This window comes from Zootoca vivipara, chromosome 12, assembly GCF_965207765.1.
Source record: "Zootoca vivipara chromosome 12, rZooViv2.hap1.1, whole genome shotgun sequence".
Classification (NCBI taxonomy): domain Eukaryota; kingdom Metazoa; phylum Chordata; class Lepidosauria; order Squamata; family Lacertidae; genus Zootoca; species Zootoca vivipara.
Window position 1 is genome coordinate 28,591,952 of NC_142595.1, and position 14,095 is coordinate 28,606,046.

General features: G+C 38.7%; 2 protein-coding genes across 2 annotated transcripts; both read left to right on the forward strand.

Annotated features, from left to right (window-relative positions):
* The first annotated feature begins 5,538 nt into the window (after positions 1–5,538).
* LOC132592897 (olfactory receptor 5AP2-like) lies at positions 5,539–8,065 on the forward strand. Its single transcript, XM_088654964.1, has 2 exons — positions 5,539–6,266; positions 7,855–8,065. Exons 1-2 carry the CDS (start codon positions 5,545–5,547, stop codon positions 8,063–8,065), a joined length of 933 nt encoding a protein of 310 aa, XP_088511090.1. The 5' UTR covers positions 5,539–5,544.
* A 2,036-nt stretch (positions 8,066–10,101) lies between these two features.
* Positions 10,102–11,070, forward strand: LOC132592898 (olfactory receptor 2AP1-like). Its single transcript, XM_060281122.2, has one exon. It carries the CDS (start codon positions 10,102–10,104, stop codon positions 11,068–11,070), a length of 969 nt encoding a protein of 322 aa, XP_060137105.2.
* Positions 11,071–14,095: the final 3,025 nt, after the last annotated feature.

Below are 14,095 nucleotides of genomic sequence, written 5' to 3' on the forward strand. Positions count from 1 at the left end.
TTTACAGAGATACAATTATCATCATTTTTGACAAATACATTTCCCAGCGTTTTCTGGTGGAAACCATGTGATTTAAGTGTGGTTTGCATGTGTTTTAAATGGACAGTGTGGGTCTGCTCTTAGCTGGATTCAAACCATGATGAAGATGCCTCTTCTCTTATTTTGCTGTTAATGGATACTGTCTACAATATGTGCTGTTACATTATATATATTTCAAAAACCTTTAAAAAAAGAATCCATTTTGCTTCTACATTGCTTTGCAGATTGTGTATCTTATATATGATCATAATGTAATGAAAAATTATATAAAATGCATTATACAATATTGTATGCCTTAAACAAGATGATTTTTGACCGGATGGTGTTAAGTAATCATTTACCCATCAAATCACAATTTGACATTTATTCCAATACTTTGCAGCAATTTTAGACTTGATGTTGTCCACTTAGGATTAGAGTAGTTGTTTTGTTCTAAAACCAAGGCCAAGCATGTGATTTGTGTTGGAACAAACTTTGAACACCCAGGTAAGGCATCAGCATTGGCTTGAAATAAAGCTCAATTGACTTTCCACAAATGCTGTTAAAGAGCAATGCATTACTTTGCACTTTGTATTGTTTCTTTGTAAATATTTTAAGGCTGTTTCCAGTAAATCTTTGAAACTCATTCTTGTGGTGGAAAGCTATTATTCTTTTTTTTATTCATACCCCGTCTTTTTTCTTGACAGGACTCGAGGCATCTTACTAAAATGAGAACTGCTGAAAGTATAAAAGCATAATTTTGTATGCCTCTTTAAAATGGGTTCTGTGAAAACAAAAATCTTTTGATATGTCATTTATATTACCCTATGAATCACAGTGATTTCAGCATCAAATATTCAAGTCTTTATTTTTTCTAGATATCATCTAATTTATTTATATGCAACTGAAAAGCAATAAGAAACAGGGAAATAAAACAGAGTCCATAACATTCAACCTCTTATACTTTAATAATGAAGATATGTAAGTTTTATTTTCTATATTGTTTCTACCTATATAACCATAGCTGGAAACATCCTCATTATTATTCTAGTGATTCTGGATCAGCATCTTCACACACACATGTATTTCTTCCTGGGAAGCCTTTCCTGTCTGGAGACTAGCTATAGCTCAACTCTCATGCCAAAGATACTGGTCAATTTTCTGACTGGAGGCAGAACCTGTAGAAAGTTGTTGTTCAATTTCCAATTGGTAAACAACATAAACACAACTATTAGCTGTGTTGTAGAAGCGTTGTAAAAAACTTCTTGCCCAGCACGCTTCCTTCACATCCAAAAGTCAAGCCTGGTTTCTAAACGGTCAGGAATTTTCCTTCTGAAGTTCAGATAACAGTCTTCAGCAGCCTGTGGCAGCGGAAGTCTTATCCAGCTTTCAGTGCCCTTGCGTGCCTGAGAAAATAACTCACTTCCACTCCCTTGTTCATTAAAACAGAGATTTGTTGCTTAAGGCAACTCCAGCCAGGAGAAGACAGGTCCATCTCGGCTGGAACTGTGACACACACAGCACAGAATGCAAACATACAATCCCATATATGACAGAAAGTTTACAACAGTACACATACAGTTCCTGTTTCCTGTTTACATGACACGTCACAGGTACTTCCTGTTTATATGAGAACAGGCCCCATGATACAGGACGACTGCTGAGCTATTAATCAGCTCACAGAACCATTTTTATCAATGGATGCTTTGCAACACTATGTTTATACGGGCTTCTTGCAACTTCAAAATGCCGCAGAACCCCTCCCAGAAGGAGTTGCCTCAGAACAATGGCATTCACCATATAGCATCATTCCATGGGAAAGCATCAGTCATTAGCTACTGTGAGGAGTACCATTATCAGTGCCAATAGGAACTAGGGTTGCCAGACTCAATAGAGGACAGGACTTCTGTGCCTTTAATTGCCATGCTCTCTTTTGAGTCTGGAAACCCTAAAGAGAAACGAGCAGACCCTTCGTTTAATTTCCAAGCAAAGGGTCTGCTGCTTTCTCTTTAAGGTTTCCTGACTCAAAAGAGAGCAGGGTAATTAAAGGCACAGAAGTCCTGTCCTCTATTGAGTCTGGCAACCCTACTAGGAAGCCAAGCTAGCTTTCTAGAAGCTTTTTTTTAATCCCTGAACAAAAATTCCAAAATGGGTGTACCATTTTTGCCACGTACAAAGGTGGAAACTAATTGGGTTGAATATGTTTTGGTTCATTCTTAATTAACTTTCTGTGCTCAGAGAATGTATCTCTATAGATGGAACATTTCTATTAATAATGTTTATTGCAGGTGTTATTTGGCATGAACAGTCATGTGAGCCCTCACCTGAAGTCTGAGGACATACAGTCCAGAAATAGGTCTACCATGTTATTTTATATTTCTGTGAAAATTAGGCATAGTTATATTATGATAACTTTGGTTCTCCTGGCTGGAGTGCTGCCATTTTAAACATGTGAGAGAAATAATATGATGATATCTGTTCATTCTTTCATCCTCAGTGTTAATGCTCTGCCTCTCTCTTCCACCTGGCCAATAGTCTCCCTTGAATAGAAACTTCATTTGCAGTCAACAATGGCTCTTGGGGGCTTTTGTGTTCTGCTTGGCTTTTCCCACTGAGAATGAAAGAACAATGCAATTAACCTGGAATATGAGAGAGAATGTGTCTGTGAGACGGTGCAGATACAAATATAAATACAAATGAATATATTCAGTGTTTCGTAGCCTTCTTCTTAATAGTTTAGACTCATCAATGGGTAAGCCAGAAAGACATCACCAGGACTTACAAACATAATGAAAGAAAGAACATTCTAGAAATGGATGTGAAAAAGCAGGTAAGCTTAGATTTTAGGTAAAATTGCTTAAAGTAGATGTTTTAAAATTCTACTCCTTCCAGGGAATCTTGATTCATTTAGGATCTTATTGAAGATTCCTCATTGAAAACAATCCTTAATTAGAAGAGCAGCAATGTTGGGCACGTTTTCCTGAAATACAGCTGCCTCCATTATTACTGCTCTTCCCTGCAATGCACCCCACTTTCTGCCATGAATATCTTGGTTTCATAATTCTTATTTTGATTAAATTACGTTTTCCACTGCTTATGAGAAGGGATCTCAATTATGTGCAATTTTTAAAATACCATACAACCTTGTCCAAAAGATGTATACAGTATCTGACATGAACATTTATGTTTCATAAAAAAATTCCTTCAGTAGCACCTTAAAGACCAACTAAGTTTTTATTTTGGTATAAGCTTTCGTGTGCAGGCACACTTCTTCAGATACGGTGAAATAGGAGTCCCTAGGCGCTTATGTAGAGAAGGGGTGGGGAGGGGAGGGGGTATCACTCAGACGGGTGGTGGAAGTGGGTGATTTACTGACTGATAGCTGTTGATGACCGAAAACGACTGCAAATGGTTTTGCATGAAAAAGCAAGGGTTGAGACAATGAGATGGCTGAAGATCGCTTTATCATGTATAATGAGATAAGAATCCAGTGTGTCTGTTCAAACCAGGTCCCTCCATGGTTTTGAGCTTGGTGATAAGTTGTAATTCAGCAACTTCTCTTTCCAGTCTATTTCTGAAATTCTTTTGTAGTAAGACAGCTACTTTGAGATCTTGTATAGAATGTCCTGGGAGATTGAAGTGTTCTCCTACTGGTTTTTCTGTCTTCTGGTTGCTGATGTCAGATTTATGTCCATTTATCCTTTGGCGTAGGGTTTGGCCTGTTTGTCCAATATAGAGAGCTGAAGGACACTGTTGGCATTTGATGGCATACACAATGTTAGAAGATGAGCAATTAAATAGTCCTGAGATGGTATGTTGGATGTAAGTCTGGTGGTTGTATTATTGTGGGTGAGGAATTGTTTAAGATTGGGTGGCTGTCTGTAGGCAATGAAAGGTCTTCCTCCCAGAGCTTGAGAAAGGGAGCTGTCATTGTCCAGGAGAGGCTGTAGATTGCTGTTAACTAATCCCTTTAGAGTCCCCGACTCAGTATATTATTTGTTAGTTGTAGAAGACATGACTTCCTTTCTGAAGCTAATATAAAACCATTTATTTTGCAGTTTTGCACTCATGGTGCCATTATACCTGGGTGATTGAAACTACAGCACCAGCCACAGGAATTCTGTCTATTTTTCTTGAAACTGTGATACCTTTTTTATTTTTGACAGCAGCACAGACCTGAAAATCCCATCCATGGATGGGAGGCAAAAGCTACTATCTACCTGCTCATTTCACTTCACTTCAGGTTAGATTTCTAGTTTAAAGAAACTGAGATTATGATTTATTTTTTAAAGGAGGGGATAATAATCAGCAGCCAAAACATTTAGATTAACATTGGCTCTAAACTGGTATCATGAATCTTCCTCGCATTGCACACACCTCCTTTTTCTTTTGCACCAGGCATAGGCAAACTCCGGCCCTCCAGATGCTTTGAGACTACAATTCCCATCATCCCTGACCACTGGTCCTGTTAGTCGGGGATGGTGGGAATTGTAGTTCCAAAACATCTGGAGGGCCAGAGTTTGCCTATGCCTGTTTTACACCTTACTCCCATCCAACTTATCTATATTTGCTATGAAATGCACACCTGTTTCTACATGTATTAAGTTGCTTCTAGATGACTTGGAATCGAGAGTCATCTTGATTGCTTTGCACAAAGTTTGCAGGGATGATAGACAGCATCAGGGGAGTTATAAAATGTTGCAATTGGTATTTAAGAGCAGTTCCCCTTATTGTAGGGACGTGGGTGGTGCTGTGGGTTAAAACACAGAGCCTAGGGCTTGCAGATTGGAAGGTTGGCAGTTCGAATCCCTACGACGGGGTGATCTCCCATTGCTCGGTTCCTGGTCCTGCCAACCTAGCAGTTTGAAAGCACGTCAAAGTGCAAGTAGATAAATAGGTACTGCTACAGCAGGAAGGTAAACAGTGTTTCTGTGTGCTGCTCTGGTTCTCCAGAAGCGGCTTTGTCATGCTGGCCACATGACCTGGAAGCTGTACGCTAGATCCCTTGGCCAATAATGTGAGATGAGCGCTACAACCCCAGAGTTGGTCACGACTGGACCTACAACACAAGCCAATTATATTTCTTTTTTACTTTTGCACCCTGAATTCGACAGTCAGTGATTGTATCTCACCCCCAAATACTGGCAGTTTGAAAGTGCCCTTCTTCTGAGTCAATGATTTTCTGCAGATTTTCTGCAGCTCATGAGAAGTGAACAAACACATTGCATATTAACTTGTCCAGAGATGCAGCAAAACCAATGCAAACACTGATTTAAAATGGCCCTGCTCAAAAAGATGTGTATATGGCACAATGGTGTATGTGTGTTGAGTGATGGTTGCTCAATTCTTGTGTGGGGATGGGGGTGGAAACCTAATTTTTTAATTACTCAGTATGTGACTTCCTATCTATAGATGCAGCATTTGAAAAACCCAGAATGGCAAAACGTATCAGTTCTACAAGTGCATCAGTTCTACAAGTGCAAAGCTTTATTAACACTGCCTGCTGTTATTTAGATACACCTCAACATGAAACGAGAAGAAGGAAATCAGACAGCCCCTGTGGGATTTATTCTCCTGGACTTCAATAGTGATGATGTACAGATACTACTTTTCATACTGTTTCTACCAATCTACCTTGCAACCATGGCTGGAAACATCCTCATTATTATTCTAGTGATTCTTGATCAGCATCTTCACACACCCATGTATTTTTTCCTGGGAAACCTGTCATGCCTGGAGACTTGTTACAGCTCAACCATCATGCCAAGGATGCTGGTCAGTTTTCTGACTGGGGACAGAACCATTTCAATTAACGGATGCTTTGCCCAGCTGTATTTCTTTGGTTATCTCGTAACTACAGAATGTTATTTTCTAGCAGTGATGTCTTATGATCGTTACTTAGCCATTTGCAAACCGTTGCATTATGTAATGCTCATGAATGGAAGAATTTGTATCATGCTTATTGCTGGATCATGGATCAGTGGATCACTGTTTATCAGTCTCATAATATTTTTTGTGTCTCAACTGCAATTCTGTGGACCCAACAAAATAAACCATTTCTTCTGTGATTTCATCCCAATGATAAGACTTTCCTGCAATGACACCAAAGTGGCTGAAACGACAGCCTTCATTTTATCCTCCATAGACACTCTGTCCCCTCTTTTAATAACCGTGGCATCTTATGTTTGTATTATCAAAAGCATTTTAAGGATCCCATCCACCACTGGGAAACAAAAAGCATTTTCTACATGTTCCTCTCCAGAAAGATATGGAGGTCTCGTACACCCCAGGTAGTGTGGTTGCTGACCTTGAGCCAGACATCTTGGAGAGTGAAGTCAAATGGGCCTTAGAAAGCACTGCTAATAACAAGGCCAGTGGAAGTGATGATATTCCAGCTGAACTATTTAAAATTTTAAAAGATGATGCTGTTAAGGTGCTACACCCAATATGCCAGCAAGTTTGGAAAACTCAGCAATGGCCAGAGGATTGGAGAAGATCAGTCTACATCCCAATTCCAAAGAAGGGCAGTGCCAAAGAATGCTCCAACTACCGCACAATTGCGCTCATTTCACACGCTAGCAAGGTTATGCTTAAAATTCTACAAGGCAGGCTTAGGCAGTATGTGGACCGAGAACTCCCAGAAGTGCAAGCTGGATTTCGAAAGGGCAGAGGAACCAGAGACCAAATAGCAAACATGCGCTGGATTATGGAGAAAGCTAGAGAGTTCCAGAAAAACGTCTACTTCTGCTTCATTGACTATGCAAAAGCCTTCGACTGTGTCGACCACAGCAAACTATGGCAAGTTCTTAAAGAAATGGGAGTGCCTGATCACCTCATCTGTCTCCTGAGAAATCTCTATGTGGGACAAGAAGCTACAGTTAGAACTGGATATGGAACAACTGATTGGTTCAAAATTGGGAAAGGAGTACGACAAGGTTGTATATTGTCTCCCTGCTTATTTAACTTATATGCAGAATTCATCATGCGAAAGGCTGGACTAGATGAATCCCAAGCCGGAATTAAGATTGCCGGAAGAAATATCAACAACCTCAGATATGCAGATGACACAACCTTGATGGCAGAAAGCGAGGAGGAATTAAAGAACCTTTTAATGAGGGTGAAAGAGGAGAGCGCAAAATATGGTCTGAAGCTCAACATCAAAAAAACCAAGATCATGGCCACTGGTCCCATCACCTCCTGGCAAATAGAAGGGGAAGAAATGGAGGCAGTGAGAGATTTTACTTTCTTGGGCTCCTTGATCACTGCAGATGGTGACAGCAGTCACGAAATTAAAAGACGCCTGCTTCTTGGGAGAAAAGCAATGACAAACCTAGACAGCATCTTAAAAAGCAGAGACATCACTTTGCCGACAAAGGTCCGTATAGTTAAAGCTATGGTTTTCCCAGTAGTGATGTATGGAAGTGAGAGCTGGACCATAAAGAAGGCTGATCGTCGAAGAATTGATGCTTTTGAATTATGGTGCTGGAGGAGACTCTTGAGAGTCCCATGGACTGCTAGAAGATCAAACCTATCCATTCTTAAGGAAATCAGCCCTGAGTGCTCCCTGGAAGGACAGATCGTGAAGCTGAGGCTCCAATACTTTGGCCACCTCATGAGAAGAGAAGAATCCTTGGAAAAGACCCTGATGTTGGGAAAGATGGAGGGCACTAGGAGAAGGGGACGACAGAGGACGAGATGGTTGGACAGTGTTCTCGAAGCTACGAACATGAGTTTGACCAAACTGCGGGAGGCAGTGCAAGACAGGAGTGCCTGGCGTGCTATGGTCCATGGGGTCACGAAGAGTCGGACACGACTAAACGACTAAACAACAACAACATGTTCCTCTCACTTGACCGTGGTTGCTTGCTTCTATGGCTCCCTGATGATAGTCTATGTATTACCAAACATGAGTTATCTGAGTGAGTTGAAGAAAGTATTCTCTCTATTCTATACTCTGCTCACCCCTCTAGTCAACCCCCTTGTGTACAGTCTGAGGAACAAAGAAGTAAAAGATGCTTTATTTAAGATGATTCATAGAATTCATTAAGATTGAGGATAATGTGGGGGATGGTGAGGATGCTTCACTAACATAGATTTAATTATTTGAATGTTTTCCATTGCCTTCTATTATATCTGCATGATGTAGTTAGTTGAAATCTTAATCAGGTATCTTTTGCATATGCTTTTTCTCATTGAATCTGGACTATGCCAGTCTAAACAGCAGGAGCAGTCGCAAACTACACAATGTTCAATAATACAATATAAATTCCCTGCACACAGAAAACTGGGATGTCAAACAGAATAGTGAGATGTTAACCTATACTGAGATTAATGTGTGCTAGACTGAATGTTCAACTCATTCTTTTTCTGAGTTGGGATGAATAAAAGGGAGTGAGAATTGCTGTGAAACTTCAACACAAGCACTTGTTTTGGTTTTTTTTGCCAATGCTTGTTTCATCCCACTAGGAGTCCCCTCAAAGCAATTTGCATCATTATATAGCATCGTTCTATGGAAAAGCACCAGTCATCAGTTTTGTGAGGAAAGACATCACGTAAAAAATAATTTAAGAAATGAAATTGGTGTTCCAGTTTTGCCATGTACAAATGTGGAAACTAATTGGGGTGGATATGTTTTGGCTCATATATTATATGTTTCTACATGACAGGCTAAATTTCTGTGATCAGAGAATGTATTTCTATAGATAAACTTATTTATTAATAATGTTTATATCCAACCCTTCATGAATATAGAAAGCAGGTGGGATCTGGAATGCTTTCAAGTGAGCCCCCACTTGAAGTTTGGGGTGATACAGTCTAAAAAAAGATTTACCATTTCATATTATATTTCTGTGAGAACTAGGCATAAGTTATATCAGTTCTCCTGGTTGGAGGACTGCCATTTTAAACATGTGAGAGAAATAATGTTCATTCTTGCATTCTCTATCTATGTTTATGCTCTGCCTCTCTCTCCCACCTGACCAGTGGTCTCCCTTGGGTAGAAACTTCATTTGCAGTCAACAATCAACAATGGTTCTTGGGGGCTTTTGTGTTCTGCTTGGCTTTTCCCACTGAGAATAAAATAATGATGTAATTAACCAGGAATATGAAAGAGAATGTGTCTGTGAGACTGTGCAGATACAAATATAAATACAAATGAATATATTCAGTATTCCAGAGCCTTCTTTTCAATAGTATAGACAGATCAGTGATGTCACCTGGCCTTACAAACATCATGAAACAAAGAACTTTCTAGAAATGGATGTGAAAAGGTGTTGCCCTCAGAAGCAGGTACACTGAGATTTTGGGTAAAATTGCTTTAGGTAGCCCTACGACTACCAATTTACACTCATTCTAGGGATTTTTCACTCATTTAGGATCTTATTGATGATTCCTCAATGGGAACAATCCTAAATGAGAAGAGAAGCAAGTTTTCCTGATAGACAGCTCCCCATTATTACAGATTACCTTGCAATGCACTCAGTTCTCTCCCATTATTCTCAGGGTTTCATTAATTTTTAATTTCATTCAATTAGGTTTTCGACTGCTTATAAGAGGGAGAATTTTGCAAATTTTATACCACACAACATTGTTCAAAAGATGGATATCAGACATGAGCATTTATTTTTTAACTAAATTTTTAAGGATCTCTGACTCAGTATGTTATCTTTTACTTATAGAAAACATGACTCTCTTTCTACAGTCAATATAAAACAATTCATTTTTATTCCAAACAGTTAAGTGCAATTTCGACTATTATGGATTTGTAGGGAACCAGATCTGTCGCACAACAGCACAAGCCAATTTTCTTTTTTCACTTTTGCACCCTGAATATGCCTTTCAGTGATTGAATCTCACTCCCAAATAATGGCAATTTGACAGTGCCCTTCTTCCAAGTTGATAATTTTCTGCAGCTCATGAGAAGTGAACAAACACATTACATAGCAACTTGTTAAGAGATGCAACAAAAACAATGCAAGTACTGGTGTATGTGTGTTGAGTGATGGTTGCTCAATTCCTGCGTGGAGATGGGGGATGGGGGAACCTAATTTTTTAATTACTCAGTACGTGACTTCCTATCTGTAGATGCAGCATTTGAAAAACCCAGAATGGCAAAACGTAACAGGTATCACCGAATTCCTTCTCCTTGGATTTAGGAACGTTGAGAACGTGAATATACTCCTCTTTTGGTTATTCCTAGTCATCTATATTGTGACTCTGTCTGGTAATCTCCTCATTGTTGCACTTGTTATGGCTGAGCAGCACCTGCACACTCCCATGTATTTCTTTCTGTCAAATTTGTCCTTCTTGGAGATATGCTACACCTCAAATATCTTACCCAGAATGCTAAACAGTTTTCTTACAGGGGACAAAACCATTTCTTTTGTGGGCTGCATCTTACAGATGCATTTATTTTCCACCCTGGCAGCTACTGAATGTTACCTCCTGGCAGTGATGTCATATGATCGCTACCTAGCCATATGTAGACCATTGCATTATGTCATGCTTATGGACAACAGAACATGCATCCTGCTGGTTTCGGTATCCTGGTTAATTGGATCGCTGCTTATAACCATCTTAACATCTTTGTTGACCCAGCTCACTTTCTGCAGCCATTATCAAATTGACCATTTCTTTTGTGATTTTACACCTGTAGTAAGACTGTCTTGCAGTGACACCTGGGTTATTGAAACTGCAGCTTTCATAACGTCATCCATTGGAATTCTACCCACATTTCTCATAACTGTAACATCTTACATTTTTATCATCAGCACAATCCTGAAAATCCCATCTATGACTGGGAGGCAAAAGGCCTTTTCCACCTGCTCTTCTCATCTCACTGTAGTTTCTGTTTTCTATGGATCTTTAATGTTTGTCTACATCTTACCAACAACTGGTAAATTCAAAGAACTAAATAAGGTTTTCTCCTTCTTGTACACAATCCTAACTCCAATGGCCAATCCCTTCATATACAGCCTAAGGAACAAAGATGTAAAGGATACCCTTAGAAAAGCATTGTGCCAATTTGGTTGTTGTTCTTATTGTATTCATTGATATCAGAGAATACCAGAAATAAGGACTGGTGTAACTGCTGTTGAAGGTCACAGAGCTCTGTCCTTTAGGCATGTGTGTTTAATTACATGAATGGGTTTGAATTCTACTAAGTCATAGACACATTGAAATCCATGGATTAAATCCATCAATTTTTAATGGGTATGCCATGAGTGTGACTAAGGGCAGACCCATATCACCACGTATTTAAGGTACATGTTTTCCCCCAAATAACCTTGGGAACAGCATTTTTCCATTTTCAGAGATACAATATCATCATTTTTGACAAATACATTTCCCAGCGTTTTCTGGTGGAAACCATGTGATTTAAGTGTGGTTTGCATGTGTTTTAAATGGACAGTGTGGGTCTGCTCTTAGTTTGATACAAACCATGATGAAGATGCCTCTTCTCTTATTTTGCTGTTAATGGATACTGTCTACAATATGTGCTGTTACATTATATATATTTCAAAAACCTTTAAAAAAAGAATCCATTTTGCTTCTACATTGCTTTGCAGATTGTGTATCTTATATATGATCATAATGTAATGAAAAATTATATAAAATGCATTATACAATATTGTATGCCTTAAACAAGATGATTTTTGACCGGATGGTGTTAAGTAATCATTTACCCATCAAATCACAATTTGACATTTATTCCAATACTTTGCAGCAATTTTAGACTTGATGTTGTCCACTTAGGATTAGAGTAGTTGTTTTGTTCTAAAACCAAGGCCAAGCATGTGATTTGTGTTGGAACAAACTTTGAACACCCAGGTAAGGCATCAGCATTGGCTTGAAATAAAGCTCAATTGACTTTCCACAAATGCTGTTAAAGAGCAATGCATTACTTTGCACTTTGTATTGTTTCTTTGTAAATATTTTAAGGCTGTTTCCAGTAAATCTTTGAAACTCATTCTTGTGGTGGAAAGCTATTATTCTTTTATTTATTTATTTATTTATTTATACCTCATCTTTTTTCTTGACAGGACTCGAGGCACTTACTTACTAAAATGAGAACTGCTGAAAGTATAAAAGCATAATTTTGTACGCCTCTTTAAAATGGGTTATGTGAAAACAAAAATATTTTGATATGTCATTTATATTACCCTATGAATCACAGTGATTTCAGCATCAAATATTCAAGTCTTTATTTTTTCTAGATATCATCTGATTTACTTACTTTAGATGCAACTCAAAAGCAATAAGAAACAAGGAAATAAAATTCATAACATTCATCCTCTTATACTTTAATAATGAAGATATGTGAGTTTTATTTTCTATATTGTTTCTACCTATATAACCGTAGCTGGAAACATCCTCATTATTATTCTAGTGATTCTGGATCAGCATCTTCACACACGCATGTATTTCTTCCTGGGAAGCCTGTCCTGTCTGGAGACTAGCTATAGCTCAACTCTCATGCCAAAGATACTGGTCACTTTTCTGACTGGAGGCAGAACCATTTCTATCAATGGATACTTTGCAACACTATTTTTATTTGGGCTTCTTGCAACTTCAAAATGCCGCAGAACCCCTCCCAGAAGGAGTTGCCTCAGAACAATGGCATTCACCATATAGCATCATTCCCTGGAAAGCATCAGTCATTTAGCTACTGTGTGGAGTACCATTATCAGTGCCAATGGGAACTGGGGTTGCCAGACTCAATAGAGGACAGGACTTCTGTGCCTTTAATTGCCCTGCTCTCCTTTGAGTCTGGAAACCCTAAAGAGAAACCAGCAGACCCTTCGTTTAATTTCCAAGCAAAGGGTCTGCTGGTTTCTCTTTAAGGTTTCCAGACTCAAAAGAGAGCAGGGTAATTAAAGGCACAGAAGTCCTGTCCTCTATTGAGTCTGGCAACACTACTGGGAAGCCAAGCTAGCTTTCTAGAAGCTTCTTTTTAATCCCTGAACAAAAATTCCAAAATGGGTGTGCCATTTTTTCCACGTACAAAGGTGGAAACTAATTGGGTTGGATATGTTTTGGTTCATTCTTAATTAACTTTCTGTGCTCAGAAAATGTATCTCTATAGATGGAACATTTCTATTAATAATGTTTATTGCAGGTGATATTTGGCATGAACAGTCATGTGAGCCCTCACCTGAAGTCTGAGGACATACAGTCCAGAAATAGGTCTACCATGTTATTTTCTATTTCTGTGAAAATTAGGCATAGTTATATTATGATAACTTTGATTCTCCTGGCTGGAGTGCTGCCATTTAAAACATGTGAGAGAAATAATATGATGATATCTGTTCATTCTTTCATCCTCAGTGTTAATGCTCTGCCTCTCTCTCCCACCTGACCAATAGTCTCCCTTGAATAGAAACTTCATTTGCAGTCAACAATGGCTCTTGGGGGCTTTTGTGTTCTGCTTGGCTTTTCCCACTGAGAATAAAAGAATGGTGTAATTAACCTGGAATATGAGAGAGAATGTGTCTGTGAGACGGTGCAGGTACAAATATAAATACAAATGAATATATTCAGTGTTTCGTAGCCTTCTTCTTAATAGTTTAGACTCATCAATGGGCAAGCCAGAAAGACATCACCTGGACTTATCAACATCAAGAAAGAAAGAACCTTCTATAAATGGATGTGAAAAAGCAGGTACACTTAGATTTTAGGTAAAATTGCTTAAAGTAGATGTTTCAAAATTCTACTCCTTCCAGGGATTCTTGACTCATTTAGGATTTTATTGAAGATTCCTCATTGAAAACAATCCTTAATTAGAAGAGCAGCAATGTTTTCCTGAAATCCAGCTGCCTCCATTATTACTGCTCTTCCCTGCAATGCACCCCACTTTCTATGGATATCTTGGTTTTATAATTCTTATGGATATCTTGGTTTTATAATTCTTATTTTGATGAAATTACGTTTTCCACTGCTTATGAGAAGGGATCTCAATTATGTGCAATTTTTAAAATACCATACAACCTTGTTCAAAAGATGTATACAGTATCTGACATGAACATTTATGTTTCAGATTGCTGTTAACTACTAGTCCCTTAAGAGTCCCCGACTCAGT